The sequence below is a fragment of the Eutrigla gurnardus genome, assembly GCF_963514095.1.
Source record: "Eutrigla gurnardus genome assembly, chromosome: 12".
Taxonomy (NCBI): Eukaryota; Metazoa; Chordata; class Actinopteri; order Perciformes; family Triglidae; genus Eutrigla; species Eutrigla gurnardus.
The window spans coordinates 25,138,319-25,157,607 of record NC_139926.1 but is presented as its reverse complement, the minus strand read 5'-3'; the positions used below and the strand labels follow the sequence as shown (position 1 = coordinate 25,157,607).

Sequence of the window (19,289 nt, the reverse complement as noted above, 5' to 3'; positions counted from 1 at the left end):
ATGGATGGATGGGTGGATGGATGGATGGGTGGATGGACTGATGGATGGATGGATGGATGGATGGATGGATGGATGGATGGATGGATGGATGGATGGATGGATGGGTGGATGGATGGATGGGTGGATGGATGGATGGATGGATGGATGGATGGATGGGTGGATGGATGGATGGATGGATGGATGGATGGATGGATGGATGGGTGGATGGATGGATGGGTGGATGGATGGATGGATGGATGGATGGATGGGTGGATGGACTGATGGATGGATGGATGGATGGATGGATGGATGGATGGATGGATGGATGGGTGGATGGATGGATGGGTGGATGGATGGGTGGATGGATGGATGGATGGATGGGTGGATGGACTGATGGATGGATGGATGGATGGATGGATGGATGGATGGATGGATGGATGGATGGATGGATGGATGGATGGGTGGATGGACTGATGGATGGATGGATGGGTGGATGGATGGATGGATGGATGGATGGATGGATGGATGGATGGATGGATGGATGGATGGATCGATGGATGGATGGATGGATGGATGGATGGATGGATGGGTGGATGGATGGATGGATGGATGGATGGATGGATGGGTGGATGGATGGGTGGATGGATGGATGGATGGATGGATGGATGGATGGATGGATGGATGGATGGATGGATCGATGGATGGATCGATTAAGCCCAAACCGGGAAAATATTTCTGTTGAAGTTCATTTTGTACTTCACTCAAGTATAATACTTTTGTTTTATGTTTGTGAAAATAATTATTCCATCAACATATTCCGGTTTAAAGCGGAGGACACCATGTAAACTCATGACGGGGGAGTTAAGATTGTAAGAATCAAAGGAAATATTACTGATTTTTAAGAAGTGAAGTATGATGCCAGGTCCTTCCTGTGTGAACCCGCGTGAAGCTCCTCCCTTCTGGGAACTAATCACCGTTGTACAGTCCCTTAATAATGGCTTATTTGGTGCATTTTGAGTTACCTTGCAGATGAACGTTTGACATTAAGAAGAATTGTTCAGCCAATCACCCAAAAGGAATAATATTCTGTGAAGCCATACAGTTTCCTCTTTACACGCAATATTCATCTACCTTTTTTGAAAGTATAACTGCCACACTATTAAAGTAAGTTTCTTAATTCCAGCAATTTCCGTCAGAGGCAGCTGGAAAAGCTGTCGTTTCAGAGTCTCAGTCACAGTTTGGGACTTTTGATAACGATCCAAGTTGGGTTGAAGTCCTGAAAGCTTCAGTGATTTTTTTCATTACTGCACACAGAGAGCTGCTGACCATATTTTATGTAAATCACATTTCCTACAAACCCAAATGTTCCCCCGAGGACAGAAATCTGAATTCACCCAGTCAGGTCTGACCTTTTGGCCTTGGAAAGCACGGCTTTAGACCAGAGACTCAAAAGCCTAATCTGTTCATCCACGTTTAAGTCTCTTTGCAGCCGAGGACTCGTGCTAAATGACTCATGCAGAAGGAGGGCAACTAAAGCCTCGCTTATTTACTGCTTCATTTGTGACCCGACACAACACAAACTCCACCTTCTCTTGTTCACACGATCCTTTTTTTTAGTCTGAGAAGCAAAAACTTTACCCGTTTCTTTTCCCCAAACAGGCTCTCAGTGAGCTCGTAGTTTTGATGACAGTCAAAAATGTTTTCTGCACCGAATTTTGCATTTTTTTTTTTTCATTTCATTAGCAAAGACTTCAAAACTGGAAGTTGTTTTCATTTGCATCCAAATGCATTTGACCCCCACACTGGAAATGACAAATAATTATTATTTTCCCTGAAGTGTTCCTTGTTTGCAGGGCGAAACGGAGAAGAGTACAAAGCCGCAGTGATTGCTCGAACATGGTTTTCCAGCACAAATTGTAGCGGCGGGCTGGTTCTTCATTAACATTCACCCTCTGTCTGTCCTCCGAATCCTCAGGACTCCTTCCTTCCTTCCTTCCTTCCTTCCTTCCTTCCTTCCTTCCTTCCTTCCTTCCTTCCTGCCTTCCTTCCTTCCTTCCTTCCTTCCTTCCTTTCCTGCAGAGGACACACGGCAACACTGGCTCATCTTTTTATCTGTCCACTGAGATGAGATGCATTGTGGGACATCTTGTAGCATGACATTAGTTTAATATAACTCCTGTTTTTACCTCCTTTTTTTCGACGTACTATACTTTGACTTTTTTCAAAATGATATACTATGACCTTTCATAACTTTTTCCGACAAACTATACTATGACTTATTTTCAATAGCATGTTGAGAAAACTTAAACTTAAGAACATATTCCTGATCTGGGATCTGAACTCTTAACCTTGTGTATCCCAACTTCTCTCATCACACTTTGCTATTTCTCCTGATGCATGTCCAAGTTTAAAAAAAGCTCATCCTATAATAATGTAGTATGATAATGATGATGATGATGATGATGATGATGATGATGATGATGATGATGATGATGATGATGATGCTATTGTATGACAAATAAGTCATGAAAAAGTCATATTATAGCATGTTGTGAAAAGTATCGCAATTATCGGGAAAAAACGTCACAGTATAGTATGTTGAAAAAGTCATAAAAAGGTAAAAAATTTTAAAAGATTCACTGTATTTATGTATTTTTTTTCTAAAAAGTAATAAAAAGTCATATTATAGCATGTTGAAAAAAGTCACAGTACAGTATGTCGTAAAAATGTTAGACTTCAGAATAAGTTCCCAAACGGGGACCAGAACTCTTAACCTTTGTGAATCCCAACCTGCCTCACATCACACTGTGCTATTTCTCTTCTCTCTCCCATGTTTATGTAAAAAAATATTGTTTTTTGTAAAAAGTCATAAAAAAGTGTAGCATGTCGAAAAAAGTAAAAAAACAACAACTCATATTAAAGTAGACTATGTCGAATATTATTTTATAAAAAATCCAAATTATAGCATGTCGAAAAAAGTTTAAAAAAAACACAAAAAAAACTCATATTAAAGAGTAAAAGAATAGCATGTAAAAAAAAAAGTTATAAAAAAGTAAAAGTAGCATGTCAAAAAAAGTAATAAAAAAGTAATATTATAGTGTTGGAAAAAAATCATAGTATGTTATATTGTTGAAAAAAGTGATATTATAGTGTGTCTGACATTGGACTTCACAAACAGGTGGATACTTGATTGATCCCGGGGGAAATCCAAGAAGAAGATGTTCGGTACCATCGCACAGAGAGTGGAAGGCCTTTCCAGGCCCTGTCGGTGGGAACCAGCCTCACTCTGTGTGGAGTCACACCGGTCACAGCACACACTCAGTGTTGAAACCATCAGAAACCTCCACACAAACATGTTCTCAGGGTGGGATTCGAACTCACAACCTTGTGTATGCCAACCTGTCTCTTATCACACTGCACTATTTCTCTGGACACGTGAAAAGTGTTGAAAAAAGTCATCATATATTATGTCAAAAAAGTTTTTAAAAAAATAGTACGTCGGAAAAAGACGTACAATTCATAGTTTAAGTAGTAAACTATGAATATAGTTTATATAGTATAGTCGAAAATCATAAAACATTAGACTTGAGATCAGGTTCCTGAACTGGGATCTGAACTTAACCTTGTGAATCCCAAACTGTCTCTTATTACACTGTGCTATTTCTCTTAACACATGTATATGTGAAAACAGTCAAATTAGTGTATGTTGAAAAAAAGTAACAAAAGAAATCATAGTATAGTATGTTGAAAAAAAAGACATAAAATGTAACAATTTAGTAATTCTTAGTATGTCAAAAAAAGTCATAGTTTAGTATGTCGAAAAAAGTATATAATATATATATTATAGGATATTGAAAAAGTCATAGTATATCCATACATCCATATCAGCCCCTGTTCAGGGTCGCAGGGGGCGGAGCCAATCCCAAAAGTCATAGTCAGCCTATAGCGTGTTGAAAAGGATTTTTAGACATCCTATACTACGACTTTTTTATGACTTTTTATGAAATGTTTTGACAAAAGTCATAAAGTGCATGCAAACAAACATCACAAACAACCTTTCTATGATTCTTCATTAAGTTGATAAAAACATGTTTCCTTCATAACATATTCACTGGAGTACAAATAGTAATAGTTGTATAAAAAAACATAATTGCAAGGAGACAGGGTTGGATGAGTTGAGAACACAAGATATTTAATAATAACATTAAGTTAAATAAAGTTCATAATATCAAAACTTTTAAAACATCATGAGGTGCAGATTATTTATTATAATTGTGCAGAAAGCGACTTCGATAAACACGTCGGCATCAAACCGTGAGTTATTCATAAACACGTCACGTCAGCCAAAGATGGCCTCCCTGTCAGCCGCCATGACTCAGCACTAATTCTGATTCTGCACATCAAAAACCCAGAAGCTTCTGAATCGTCGTCCTCGTCCAGATTAGCATAAACCACTCAGGGTGGCTGATTGTCAGAAAATCCCAGAACATCAAGGATGTGGAAAGTTATTCTGCACCAGACTTTGGAGAAACTTTCCAGTCTATCGTGAGAACGGCGTCATAAATCAAGTTTTCTTTTGATTTTTCTCTCAGTAACAAAGTGTTGAATGGATAACTTTACCAATCCCTTTAAACTCACCGTGACGAATGCATTTCAAACAGGAATGTGAATCTGAGACCTCCGAGCAATCGGAGCTAACATAAAGCTAATAGAACTTAAATTTAATTTAATTTAACTCCGACGGTCTGCTGGGATGCTTCGCAAACATTTACTGTTGACATCCGCTTCAAACTCCATCATGTTTGCTCTCCCATTTAGACGAATGTTTCTGCAAACACACCAACGCGTCGAGCCAAAAGGTATCGACTGACAAAACAGGGCGATCCGGGTTTGTTTGACTTTGTTATTATTGATCGCGTGATTAATATGCAATGATTATTTTTCTCTGGGTGAATTTGTTTGTCTAAATACCGGGTTTGAAGTTGTGTCATTAAAAAAAAAGAGGCTTTGAAGGAGACTCCAGTTAAAGAGATTTTGACATTTTAAAACAGAAACATATTTTTGAAAAACAGCTCTAAGTGAAGTGTTTGTTACTCAGCACTTCAATGGAGGACGTTTCAAAATGAATTATGGAGTTTTTTTAACTGCTGCTGAATGTTTATTTGTACCATATCCACTGTGTTACCATGTAAATAAAAATAATAAAAAAAGAAAGGAAAAACAATGATATGATGCGTCATTTATCTGAGATGTTTTTTTCCCCATCAAAATTAAATTGTTTTATTTTGAAGGAAAAGTCACTGGGCTGTTAAGATCATGTTTTATCGCTTTAGTTGAAGATTTTAAGTGTTTATGAACGAGAACAACTGCCAGTAATAAAAGGCCAAGACTCTGATTTCTAATGTCGTCACGATTTCTGAGGCTGAAGTTTCCTTTTAACATTTTAACGATCGAAACCTTCATCACGCAAATAAATATCATCATTCAGAACGACGGTTCGATGACTGGATTACATTTTTTGCAGTTTGCTGCAGCAGAATGAGGGATTAGCCGCGGACAGACAGACATGCACACTCACTCACTCACTCACTCACTCACTCACTCACTCACTCACTCAAACACACACAAATGCAGGCATTCTAATGATCCTCCTATGACGATAATAATAATAGTAAATGTCAGTAAAATAAAGGAACAGTGCAGTAAATTATGCATATAAATATTTATAATAATAGTTATTATTATAACAGATTTTGTATTTTAAATGTTAAATAATGAGATGAAGTTAGTGGTCTGCTTATGTTTTATTTCAGTTGCTATATAAAAAATAACCTTAAAAAAGGATTTTAATGAAGGTTAAAAATTAGATGCAGCTCAAGTTATTGAAATAATTAGCATAAAAAAGTCCCGGTGTGTGACAGTGAACCAGCATGGACAGTACCAGGACCCTGAAAGCAGCAGCGAACTGGAATTCATTATTTTTATGAAATGTTCTGAAGTTAAAGTTTCTTCAGTCGTCGTTAATCTTGTTGAACCAAAACTGGAAAAAATACAGAAATAAATTCATTTTATGATTTATTTCTACGAGCTTGTTTGATTGTTTTAAACGTGATGAGAAACGTTGAGTCGGCGGCCACGTGACACAAAGTCTTCAATGTGGGGGAGAGAGAGAGAGAGAGACACAGAGAGAGAGAGAGAGAGGGGGGAGAGAGAGTCATAAATCCTCCGAGCCCACTGGATGGAGCTGCAACGACACCCACTCTAACCAGAGCTAACCAGAAGATTAAAGCACAAACCCAAAAACATGGAGCTCAAAAACAACTTCAGCACGGTCGCCATGCCGACGTCCCTCACTACATCTGTCGCTTAACTCGCCACAGAATAAATCACAACGTGTGCACGTCGAGAAAAAGACAGCAGAAAGAACCTCTTATTATTATTCTGATTACTTATCTTGAGACGAGGTCTGTGTGTTCACACAGACGGAGCCGATACATTAGGAAATGAAGACAGAGAATAACACTGTTTTTATGAGATAAACTACTTTATTACAAACAAACTGCTAATGAGTGGAAACACCAACGGCCGGATGTGGAATGTGAACTTTCTCTCCTCAGTTTTCAGTTTAAAGTGTTGACCCAGACTTAAAATGTTAGTTTTGATGACTCCAGATACATTTATATGAGCATTAGCCTACAAAGCAAGAAAAAAAGAAAAGAAAGAAAGCCGAGTCTAGCCCAAACAAGAGCGGGATGAAAGGCGGCCTTTGATCCGCCGGCCGGCCGGAGTGACTTCAGCACTTCGGCTCGATTGTTTTCAGCTGAGGTTTCTCTGGGTGGCTTCACTTCAAGCTGCAACTGAAGCTGCCGGAACAGGGTTTACTCAGGATTTAAGAACCGCAAAGTTGGCTGACAAGTTGGCTGACCAAAAAAACCCACACAGAACTCTGGGCCGAACCAAACGGAGTTATTGTGATACAGCGACGAGGGTCTGAGATGTTAAATGGTCGTTTCACGCCGCCGCCGGCTTTACGTTGAGCCGGGCGACGGCTCACATTCCGTCTGATCATAGTTGTGTGTGACGTTTCAAAGAGGATTACCAGAATGAACTGTGATAAAAACTATTTCCACGTGACCCCTGAGCACTTGACCCCCCTCCTGATAGCTGAGACTTCTGGGAGATATATATTATATATATATATACCGTATATATATATATATATACAATGTGTGACAAAGTCAAAACCAACAATTTAACAAGTTTAACGTCCCGGGGAAATTTAATAATAAATGTTTCAGGGGAATCTGCTGCTCACACACACACACACACACACACACACACACACACACACACTAATACATTATTGTGTGTTTCCCACTGGCGGCCAACACAAACAGCGTTATGAGCTCGGACTTGTCTGCAAGAGCAGCCACGGCTCATTGCTGCTTGATGGATGGCCGTGTGCGCCATGCTAATTATTAGTACACATAAAAGGATGCTGTTATTTCCAGACCAGACCCCCCCCCCCAACCCCCCAAAAAAGCCTGGAGGGAGGGGGGTCACCGGGTAAATACGGAGCCATCAGTCTGCGACTATATCACTCAATCTTGATGTATGAGCAACGAGGTACAAATTAAAACGGCGAAACCTTCTAGGGGGGGTACGTACACGGCCCTCAACGGGGGGCGTGTGTGTGTGTGTGTGTGTGTGTGTGTGTGGGGAGGGGGGGGTTCAGACAATAGGCCACTATACCACATGGTGGTGTACACATCTGGAGGTAAAATCCCAGAGGAAGCTAATACACACAAAAACACAACATTTTTACATGTGCAAAAATGTAGTCCGTGTGGGAAGTGGAGGGAGCATGCATGAGTGTGCATGTGAGCGTGCATGAGTGCATGTGAGCGTGCACGTGTGCCGGTGGGGATTGGGACTCCACATGTAGATGCTGATGCACAGACGCCGACGCTTGACCTTCTCGTGTCATCCGCTCAAAGTTAATCATCGCCGTGGAAACAAGGGGAAGGGGATCGTCTGTGAGAGGCCGGCTCAGAGGAGATTACATGTCACATGTACAGTTCCCCCCCCCCCCCCCCCGACACTTATAGGCTCTCCCGCTCCGGTTACAACCATCTTGCTTCTATTTGACGACGTTACAGCAGCGCCCACTTTCCATACCAATCCTATCTGTGTCATTTTGATGGACCGTGTGGGGGGGGGGGGGGATCCAGATTAGGGTTGCATCTGGATTGGATAGCAGCTCAATCCCCCATGCAGGTTGTGCGACCCATGATTGGTAACGGAGACTCTACAAGAATGTACTCTAGTGTCTGAGCGTCGCCACGGTAACAGAGAGCACCAATCTGCATCGCACGGGAATATTCTGGAGATTATAATCTTCATCGTCTTTTCAAGGATTATCGTTTGTGTCCTTGTGTGTTGGTTGATTGCGTTTCCACGGCAACGCTCCCCAAAAAAAAGATTCCTCGTAAAGTATTTTTTAAAACTCGAGTACAAATATTTATAACTTTATTGATAGTTTACTTGTACAAGATGTACATTCATATTTTGCGAATCAAAAAGGGGGAAAAACAAACGGTACGATGATTCATGTTGTTTTAGGCATGCTTGCATATGAAATGATAATCATTTTTTAAATGGGTACAACAAATTCCATGGAGTTCAATTCAACCATCCCTGAAATGTTTGTAAACTCGGACACGCTACATTTTTTTGTCACTTTTTTTTTTTTTTTTTAGGCAAACAATGCACTACAGCCACACCTCCTAATTCAAATTCAAAACACTTAAAAAAAAACATACAAAAATAAATGCAAAGCCATGTAAAAATGTACACTTGTAATCCAACGATTTCATCTTTCATAAACTTTCAGACAAAATAATAAATAAAACACCCATATGTTTAATTTAAAAATGGAGACATCGATAAACAATTCTAAGTGGAGGTCTGTTAACGGAAGATAAATGTGGGTTTATTTGGAGACTGTTAGAGGAACGTAGATCTGCAACATGTAGATCTGCAACAAATCTGACAGCAGCGGTTTTTAAAAGTTGTCAAAAATAATCCAAATAAACTGGAAGAATTTGTAAAAAATACAGTTTGAACTATTAGGAAACGATGAAATGTCACACGTAACATGCAGAATTAAGCGAATCATATCGTAAACAAACTGCTCAGGTTTTTGGATTAGAAATGCTGACTCGTCGCTTTTCTTTTGAAATCGTTTCCGACTCAAATTTCTGCAGCGAAAAAAAAAATGTGCTTGTGTGTTTTTTTTGTCCTCAACTGAAAACATCGGAGGGTTTTTACGTGGAATATGGCACTAATGACTCCAACTCAATACAATTAGTTTGTCAAAATGAAAATCAACACACAAAATAAATCATCGGGTCTCTTCATCGTCGAGGGTTAACTGCTAGCCGTTTTTTTTTTTTACTTCTTTTTGTTTTTGTTGCTATTTACAGTATTGCACTTAAACTGCACACCATTGCATTTCAGTTTGACTGATGCTTTCTTCATATTTTCAGAATTACAAAAAAAGGAAAAGAAAAAAAGGAAAAGAAAGAACGCCTTTATCCAAGATCATGTCCTTTTTCTGCTGATCACATGACAATATCAAACCCCCCTCCCCCACACTTCCCTCCCCCCGTTTTAATTAGTAAAGTAGTATCTGCTTGTAGTGCCATTTGTAAAACACCCACATACAAGACCTGAAGTGCAAAGGCTATCGTCACTTCTTTACCCAGAATACAACACAGCAAACAGAAAGAAATAAAGCCAGAGAGAGAGAGAGGGAGAGCGAGCGAGCCCTGCGAGAACAACCGGGGGTCTCCGTGGCGACGACATGTCCAGCAACGCAGAATAACTCTCAAAAATGACAAAAAAAAAAGAGTTTTGTTGCTTTTTTTTGTTACAAGTCCATAAGAAGAAGGATATCACGGCGTAATGGAGAGCGTTCACTTTGGAGGTGCAGGGAGGAGGAGGAGGAGGAGGAGGAGAAGGAGGAGGAGGGGGGGCAGTGTTAGAAACAGTTGTGTCCCACAACGCTCCTCCATCAGAGCTCATGCACTCGGCAGCAGCAGGGAACACAGTGGTTGGAGACAAATATGGCCTTTTTTTTAAAGAAATGCTTCATTTTTCTAGTGGAGGGGGGGAGGGGGGGTGTAAAGGTGAGGGCCGATCCAAGGTGAGGTGCTGCTTGTTCCCCCCCTCCCTCCCCTCTTAACCCCTCTGCATTGTCAACATGGCGGCAGTCCGTTCAAAGCGGGCTACCGCCCTCGCTGCTGCTGCCAGTTTGCTTTTGTTCTAACGTCTCCTGGTCCGACGGGCCCCGGGCCCCGGAGCCTCAGACAGACATCCACATGTGTTTGTACGGTCCCTGGGATGTGATCTGTGCCTGGAGTGGACTGAGCCACTGGCCCCGCAGAAGTCCTGCCTGTTGGGGCGAAAAGTAAAAGGTGATTTCATTGGTATTTAATTACCGTTTCTCTCTACAAGTGGTTTGTTTTGGCAGCTGCTTTTGTGACAATTTTCTTTTTTTTTTTCCTCCTCCACTGTTTCCTCCCCCTTAACACAAACTCTCGCTCCCCCTTCTCATTCTCACTCAGTGTTTTTTTTTTAGTTTTAGCTGTGAGTGTTTTTTTCTGTCACAGGCCCCAGTCTTGTGTGAGAGGGCGTTTATGAGGGGGGTGGTTGGGGGGGGTCGGTCGGGCGAGCGGAAAAAAAGGGGTAGCGTGCCCCCCGGTGGGGTCAGAGTCCCAGAGCCTCGGCGTGTTTTCTTGCCTTGAGTCGCAGGTCGGCGATGCTCGAGTTCTTGCTGTTGCTTTTGGCGGCCGCCGCCACCGCCGCCGCCGCCGAGGCCGAGTCGGCGAGCGATGCGATCGGTAGTCCGAACGGCGGGGGCGGGAACATCAGGTAGGGGGCGTGAGCGGCCAGGTGAGGGTGCAGGTGGGGGTGGGTGTGGGCGACGCCGTCCAACTGGAGCTGGGCCTGGACCTGCAGGGGACAGGACGAAGTCAGTCAGCGTGTGTGTGTGTGTGTGTGTGTGTGTGTGTGTGTGTGTGTGTGTGTGCTGTGTGTGTGTGTGTGTGTGTGTGTGTGTGTGTGTGTGTGTGTGTGTGTGCGTGTGTGTGTGTGTGTGTGTGTGTGTGTGTGTGTGTGTGTGTGTGTGTGTGTGTGTGTGTGTGTGTGTGTGAGGATTTAGGTTTCACAGTCTGACACTATTAAATCCCCCCTCAAAGCGGTTGCTTACAGTGTGTTTTCTAAGAAAATAGTTCAGGGCTGCACTCTTTAGGCTTCAGCCCTTCCTTCATGTCAGCTATTCTGAAAAGTTAATGAATCATACATTGGCTCTCAGACACCACATCCAATTTAATCGGCTAAAAATCAAAGTCTTCCTCGGACCCAGAACAGATTTGTTTAATTCAGACTGAGGACTCGCGTTATACCCTTGGAAATATGCAGTCTTGTTATCCTGATTATGTATTCAATTGCATAAATAAACAATTTTGCACTAAAAAGACATTCACATATTTGGTGTTATAAATATTTATCCAGACATATTCCTGAGTCAAGCGAGCGGGGAGAGAGAGGGGGAAGAAAATATATATATATTAAAAAAAAGAAAACATAAGGAGCATAGGATATCAGTTTTCACATTCTTGGCAATTATTTTATAAGAAGTAGGTGAAAATTAAGCATCCGCTCACTTCAGAGGGAGCGAGCGGAGCCTGATGCCATTTCTCATGTGTTTCAAAAACGCCGCAGGAAGAAGAGGGGGAACTAAAAGTACGCCACGCGTTCTTTCACCCAAAACCGAAATAGAACGACAGGAAAAAAGTCAAAATCTTGAACTCGACTAAATGTTGTTGTTGCTTTCTTTCATATGACGTGAAAAAAAACGTGAAAAATGAATTAAAAGATAAAGAAAAAAAGCTGCAAACAAACACGTCTTAGCAACGAACTGCAGCTGCGACTGATAATTTCCAAATGTGAAAGTGCGTTTGCATTTTGATTTAAAATGCATGAGCACGGAACCGAAAAGGAACGCCGTGGAACGTTTGGGAGGAAGCTGAGAGAACCAGTCGCTTCCTGTTTGGACCCGGAAGTTTGTCTTTTTGTGTTTTAAGGGGATTTTCTTACATGTTAAAGGCCTGCATCCAACAGAACCACAATCCCCTTCAGCTTCATGCACCGCATTGATACATCAGTGTGTGTGTGTGTGTGTGTGTGTGTGTGTGTGTGTGTGTGTGTGTGTGTGTGTGTGTGTGTGTGTGTGTGTGTGTGTGTGTGTGTGTGTGCGCGCCACGCCGCCCCGTTCCAACCTCAAACGGTGGATCTCGGTATGCAGGCCTCAAGCCTCCGCCCCTGCCAGCGCAGCTCAACGCCAATATCCATCAGAGGCGGCCGCGTTCCCCTTCGCTTTCATCCTCTCTTTTAAGTGTGTTGGTGTAATTAGGGCCGCTGCCTTTCTCTCTCTTTCTTTTTTTTTTTTCCACGAGGGGGTCAAACAGACAAACACGGCGGCCGCGGACGCCGAGGCGAGATCAAGTGTCCGTCCACCTCTCTCTCTCTCTCTCTCTCTCTCTCTCTCTCTCTCTCTCTCTCTCCGCCGGGAGGTGAAAGGTGCTCACACACACACACACACACACACACACACACACACACACACCTCTCATCGCTCACGTCTAATAGCTGCACATGGCCTATAGATCCTGGTGACCGTACAGATACAGAAGGCCGACTCCCCACAGAAACATCAACCTGTTTCTCTTTTTTAGTCATTCATTGCAAAATGCTGACTAAGCATCTTTTTTTGTCCTGTTTCTACATTTAATTCAGCCCTGATTGTTGTTTTGTTCATATTTTTAAGGTAAAATAATCCTAGTTTGTGGGGATTTACAGGCTATAGCAGCAAAAAGGGGTAGTGCAAATAAAAAAGTAGGACATTCAATAATAATAATAATAGTGTTGTCAGCTCTGATAAACAGAACCTACCTGTTGGAAGGGCATCCGGAGGGCGCCCATGTTGACGTACGGCGCTACTCTGCAGGCGTCGAGGTGACTGCCGCTGCCCAGAATAACGCCTGGAGAGAAGGGAAAGATGTCTGTCAGACAGCCAGACAGTTGGTGTTATGTGAGATGAGTTTTTGGGGTTTTTTTTCACATGCAGTTAAAAAAAATAAAGCCAAGACAGAAAAGAAGAGGAAAATATAAATAAGATAATTCTGAAGGCAATAAGACTTTTTACCTTTGTGCATCTGATTTTCTTGTTTTCGACATTTTGCTCTTCTGTTCTGAAACCAAACCTGTAAATTGAAAAAGGAAATTATTCATTAAAACACCACTTTTTTTTTAACACCACTGCAATTTACGTCCTTTTTTTTATTGTCCTATCTAATTTTAATAATATTATATGGACATGCCACCTATTTGTAACCAATAAAAAAGGCATCAGTAGGTTATATAGGAGCAATTTAAATCTTATTTAGCTGCTTGTACAAAAAGAAAATACTATAAATTGTCGTAATAAAAAATAAGTAACGTTTATAGGATATAAATAAGGCCTGGGAATTGTTAAAATTTTATGGAGGTCGAGGGGGAAAACGCACCCTGGAAAATCCTGGAAGAAAACCACAAGCTTGGAGATATTTAGCTTCACAGTACATAAAAGAAGATTATGGTGTTAAAATAAAACCAAATGATTCTCTTGGAGGCTAAAACCACCACAACCTCCACAGACTGCAGGAATATTAGTATTATATACTATGATAAAACTTCCTTAATCACCTTCCAATTAGCTGGCTGTCTTTGAAGCTGCAGCCTATTGTTAATCATCATCAGGAACATTATCTCCCTCCCCTTCACCCCCATCATTATCATTTACAGATGCCAAATTAGCGGCTGGTCGCGAGACCACAAAGGGCGCGGACTGATGATGATGACGATGACGATGATGATGATGAAGCCATTTTGAGCTGCGTTGGATCTGCGCGTCGACGAGGACTCAAAGAGCTGTCGTCAGTGACCGAAACCGAAACTAATAATAATAATAATAATAATAGTTTGTATTTTTTACAATATTTTTTACAATAAATACAATACAGATTATTATTAATGTTATTAATCATTATTATTGTATCATTAAATAATAATTAAAAATAATAACAATAGTAATACATATTATTATTAAATATTATTGAGAATAAAAATACTATCTATAATAATAATAATAAATATGTATAATAATGTGGCCTGAATGGCTGTGGATGGCGGTGACGTATGAGCTCGGCGGCGTTAAACAGGGTATAAATGTGTTTATTGGGATCCCAGGTGATCGTGCATAGACGCACAGTAACTAATCCCTCAGATAAATCAGGGCTAATATTAGACGGGAGCCCGGGATCAATTCCAATTACCAGCCAGTATGTTAAGCAAAGTGAACTACACTGGTTCAGACAGTTATTTCTTCATTAAGGGCCACTCAATGATGCGCTTCACAAATACCCCTAATCTCATTTCCGTTTTGATTTTTTATTAGAGACAGTGAATAATGACATTTAATTTAGCAGCGCGCCAGGAAACCCAGAGATATTAGTCCTAACCGAATTACTGCCTGCTCCTCACCGCGCGCTCATAACTTTCAATTAGATCCAATGACAGCTGCTCGGAGCGCAGGTTCGCAGCCCGCGACGGTCCCGGCGCGCGCGCTCACTCAATCTACCACGTTTAAAGGAAAAAAAAGAAAAAAGCTTTATTTTCCCAACGAGAGACGCATCAACGTCAGCTGATGACACTATAAAAACTTAATTGTTAAACTAGCGCTCAAAAATACTGCGATTTTTTTATAAAAGCTCCGCGATTTTTTTATTTTTATTATTCAATCCGATTCCAGATCGCCGGACAGCAACAGAGTTGGTTGGCGGGATCGAGTTATTTCTAATCTGTTTTTTATGGGGACACTACATCAAAGCCTCGGATATTACAAAGAAAACGAGGAGATACGAGTTGACACGAGAGCGCGTCCCCGCCGCCGCCGCGCGGCCTCGTCACTCATTTTAATCACGGATTTTCTGTTTTCTGGGGTTTGGTGTTTTTCTCTCTCTCTCTCTCTCTCTCTCTCTCTCTCTCTCTCTCTCTCTCTCTCGGGAGGCTGTTGGCTCTGCAGGCCTGCTGTTGCTGTTGCTGTTGCTGTTGCTGTTGCTGTTGCTGTTGCTGTTGCTGCTGCAACTTCCACCAGCGTCCCTACCTTACACGACACTTCACACGTGTTTGATGGCGCCGATGCAACTACTTCTTATTTAAGGTGCATTTAATATATATTTGGATATCAGTCTAAACGTGAAATCCATAACATCCATATATATATATATATATATATATATATATATATATATATATATATATATATATATATATATATATATATATATATATATATATATATAAATCCGCACGAATCGTGACGTACAATTTTGCAGAGCTCTACGATTAAATTAAAGCTCCCTATAATTAAAAAAATCACAGACGTGCTGCCGATGAGATCACACTAATAAGCACTACAGGAATATAATAATATATTTTCCCCACATTAATCTCTCAGGTTTGTGCAGATTAATAAGTTATATTTGAACTTTTGTGTGTATGCATGTTGCAGGAGACATAAATATTATAAAACCAGTATTCTGCTTGCAGTCATTTCTAGTATTAAACTATTATGATGATAGGGTCAAACTCTGCCAGCTTGTTAAAAATATAAAACAAAAAGGTGAAATATGATATTTTCTTACGGTTTTTAAAGCGTATTAATTGTTTTTAATGTTGTGAATCCACTCTTCTTCTCTAGTTTTTTAACATGTGACTCTGCTGGTGGTGTTGCATAAATCAACGTGTGATCAGATCCCAGAACAGATCCACACACGCACACACACACACGCACACACACACACACACACACACACACACACACACACACACACACACACACACACACACCTGCTGAAAGGACAACCTGACAGCTGAAACGCACAGAGCCCGAGGACAGTGAGGGGGGAGGAAGGAGGGGAGGGGATGGTGGTCCTCACCTGGACCCGGGCCTCGGACAGTCCCAGCCGCTGGCTCAGCTCCTCCCGCATGAACGCGTCCGGGTAGTGCGTCTCGTCGAAGAGCCGCTCCAGCTCGTTGAGCTGCTCCAGGGTGAAGTTGGTGCGACTCCTCCGCTGCTTCAGTTTGCCCTGCGCGTCCTCGTCCTCCGACTTCACGTCCTCCTTCTTCTCCTTGCACTCGTAAATCCCTGTTCAGGCGGCGGCGGCGGCGGCGGCGGCGCGCATGGAGAGAGAAGGGGGAGAGAAGCAACGCGTTGAGACGTGGACGAGCTCCACACAAACACACCATCTCTCTCCCGGATTCACATGCACGTTACCGGGGAGGGGGGGCAGCACAGCCGGGACACCGGGGCCCTGTCAGGGGCCTTTAACACACACACACACACACACACACACACACACACGCACACACACACACACACACACACACACACACACACACACACACACACACACACACACACACTATTTCTCCAAGAGATCGATCAGCCAATAAGTCCAATAAGAGATTTAAAGCGAAGACAATTAAGAATTCAACGGAGATTTGGACCCCAAAAGTCCATTAAACACGCTCAAGTTATTCTAGAAATAATAATCATAATATATATAAATATTAACACAATTGTCTGTCCTTATATTTAATTCACATTTCTTCATTAAATCTGTAAAATGTCATGTATTTGACACATAAACAGGCTGCCTGTATATCGTTTTATTTAATGTTCTGTGTGTGATTATGTTGTCAGTGTTGTTGTTATTAATAGCACGCATGACAGCCTCAAAATGACTGCCGTTTGGTGTTTGATGTCTTTAAATATTATATATAAATATCACATTTTACGCACAGAAGCAGGTTTTTAGCATAAAGCAGAATAATACAGCTATAAATGTTTTTTCTCGATGTGCCTGCGAGATGAATACAGTTTAAAATGACCTATAAATGTGTAAAAGTGGCTGGAAACGAGGCCTGCTCTTTGACTTTTATAATAACTAATCAATTATAAAAGGAGATGTGTTTTTAAGAGCAGGTTCGGTGGCAGAGTGTTGGATTTATAGGAATTTAAGAGCTGGACGTGTGATTTTTTCGGGCTCATAATCGAAAGCAGAATGGCGACCAATAACGCCAGGGTTGAACTTTTAAATCACGCTGACTGGAAGTAAAACATCCCTCTTGTGTTAATATAATATATTGATAGATAAATAAAGAATGGAAAGACAGATTAATAAAGAATGCATCCTTTAGGATTATTATTTGATTTGATTATTGGCCACAAAATCTTAAATCACATTTAAATTTAGGCTGAACTCGATGGAATGGAATTATATTATTATTATATATTAAACATATCTAAATATAATTATCCAGTGATGTTTTTTTCCTTTTGTCCAAACCTGAACGTCTGAAAACAATCACCAAACAGTTAAAAAGCAGCAGAAGAAGAAGGAGGGCCCGCCTCCTGCTTTGTAAAATAACCGCAACAACACAATCATGTGTAAACTTTGTAAATTACAGCTCCGACTGAAACGTCTTCGGGGGTTTTTTACGCGTGGATTTGTGGGGAGATTTGCGGTTTTTCCTTTTCCTCTCGGATTAAAATAAAAACAGAGATCACACACACACACACACACACACACGCACACACAGCCCTTACCCTCGGACGACCTCGACACATTAAAGTCCTTGAGCTTGTCCTTTTCCAGCTCGGCGTGCTCCTTGAACAGATGCACCGGGCAGTGGCTGCCCTCCGTTATGTCCTGCAGGTTGGTCTCCGGGCTGCCCAGCTCCCGCGCCCTCGTCAAGCCGCTCTCCAAAACTTCCCTGTACGTGATACTCTCTTTGCTGCTCTCCTTACTCGTCTTCTGATCGAAGGATTTCGACACGAATGCCGTAAGTTCTTCCATGTTCGGGCTCTTCGTCCGCGCGGTGCTCCTCTTGGTCGGGGGGACGAAAAATCCACCGTGAATTCTCAGGGTATATTACCTCGGCCGCCTCTCCGGTATAAGTAGCAGCGAGCCCGACTGCGCACAGATACGCTCTCCCTCTCCGTTTTTTTGTTTTTTCTTTTTTTTTGGAAGGGGGGGGAGGAGGAGGGGGAGGGGGGAGAGAGAGAGAAAGAGAGGGAGAGAGAGAGAGAGGCTGGCAGCAGCGATAGATAGAAAGGGTGGAGAGGAGGTGAGATCACTCCTGCTGTTGTGACTGTGTATTTGAGAGCACACTATTTATACACGGCCACCTCAGCCCAGCCCCCCCCCACCCCCCCACACCTCCCCCCTCCGTGTCTTGAGCAATTACAGGCCGGCTCGACTTTGCAGAATTCAACTTTCAGCAGCTTTTCTTCTTCTTCTTCTTCTTCTTCTTCTTCTTCTTCTTCTTCTTCTTCTTCTTCTTCTTCTTCTTCTTCTTCGTCATCCACAAATCAATGATGGAGCTGATGGAGGCGGCTAATTGAATTACGGGGTCATTAAAATGCCTGCGGTGGCTCACTCCTGTAGATGGCAGTTCGCTCTAATTAATTCGGTGAAAATTTAATTAACGCGATTAGGAGATACACATTTGTGGGATTGCCCGGTGATTTATTTATTTACTTATTTATGTATTTGTTTGGTGTGTTTTTGTTGAGATGACAAATGTGTTTGAAAGCTATAATGTGTCCATAAAGCTCCTCTGTTGTATCAGAGTGGACTCTCTAATGTGGACTTAGAAATATATATAAATATATAGACGTGGGTGGATCCATAGCTCACCATTTAAAAGTGTTAAATAAATAGAACATTATATATATATATATATATATATATATATATATATATATATATATATATATATATATATATATATATATATATATATATATATATATATAATATGGGATTTGCTCAATCCTAAATATTAAAAACATCCAATCACGTAAATCGAATTTAATTAAGCCTTTGTTTCCCCTTTAAAATAAATATTTCCCAGCACACGTTTTTTCGTGAGTCTAAGCAGCCAACAAAAAATACTGTAATTAATGTGTCTCTATTTAAAATAATAATAATAATAATAATAGTCCGGCTCCCTTTTGAGTATTCACGCGTAAATCCTCGGCGGTTTCCGGTTACAAATAACAAATCAATAGATATCAGCGGTCCGCTCTATTTACAGGGTGTTTCTTTTTCATGGGAATAAGTGAGCCCATAATGGCT

The 19,289-nt window shown here is 41.4% G+C and overlaps 1 protein-coding gene across 2 annotated transcripts; it reads right to left on the bottom strand.

Moving 5' to 3' along the window:
• Window positions 1–8,491: 8,491 nt before the first annotated feature.
• On the bottom strand, window positions 8,492–18,247 carry shox (shox homeobox). 2 transcript variants are annotated; one of them, XM_084023049.1, is made up of 6 exons: window positions 17,756–18,247; window positions 16,083–16,291; window positions 13,250–13,307; window positions 12,997–13,106; window positions 10,783–10,995; window positions 8,492–10,435 (listed from the first exon to the last, which is right to left on the bottom strand). In XM_084023049.1, exons 1-6 carry the CDS (start codon window positions 18,003–18,005, stop codon window positions 10,346–10,348), a joined length of 930 nt encoding a protein of 309 aa, XP_083879175.1. In that variant the 5' UTR covers window positions 18,006–18,247; the 3' UTR covers window positions 8,492–10,345. The 2 variants fall into 2 exon arrangements, with proteins under 2 accessions (XP_083879175.1, XP_083879176.1); XM_084023050.1 differs by having other exon boundaries at window positions 12,997–13,085; window positions 17,756–18,246.
• Between the last annotated feature and the right edge of the window lie 1,042 nt (window positions 18,248–19,289).

What these genes read in the sequence shown, in the direction of transcription:
- shox (XM_084023049.1), bottom strand. Translation starts at nt 18,005, where the DNA reads ATGGAAGAACTTACGGCATTCGTGTCGAAATCCTTCGATCAGAAGACG. An exon ending in TGTCCGAGGCCCGGGTCCAG is followed by an intron (nt 13,308 to 16,082) that starts GTGAGGACCACC and finishes TTCAATTTACAG; the next exon opens with GTTTGGTTTCAGAACAGAAG. An exon ending in TCGCCGACCTGCGACTCAAG is followed by an intron (nt 10,436 to 10,782) that starts GCAAGAAAACAC and finishes TCGCCCCAACAG; the next exon opens with GCAGGACTTCTGCGGGGCCA.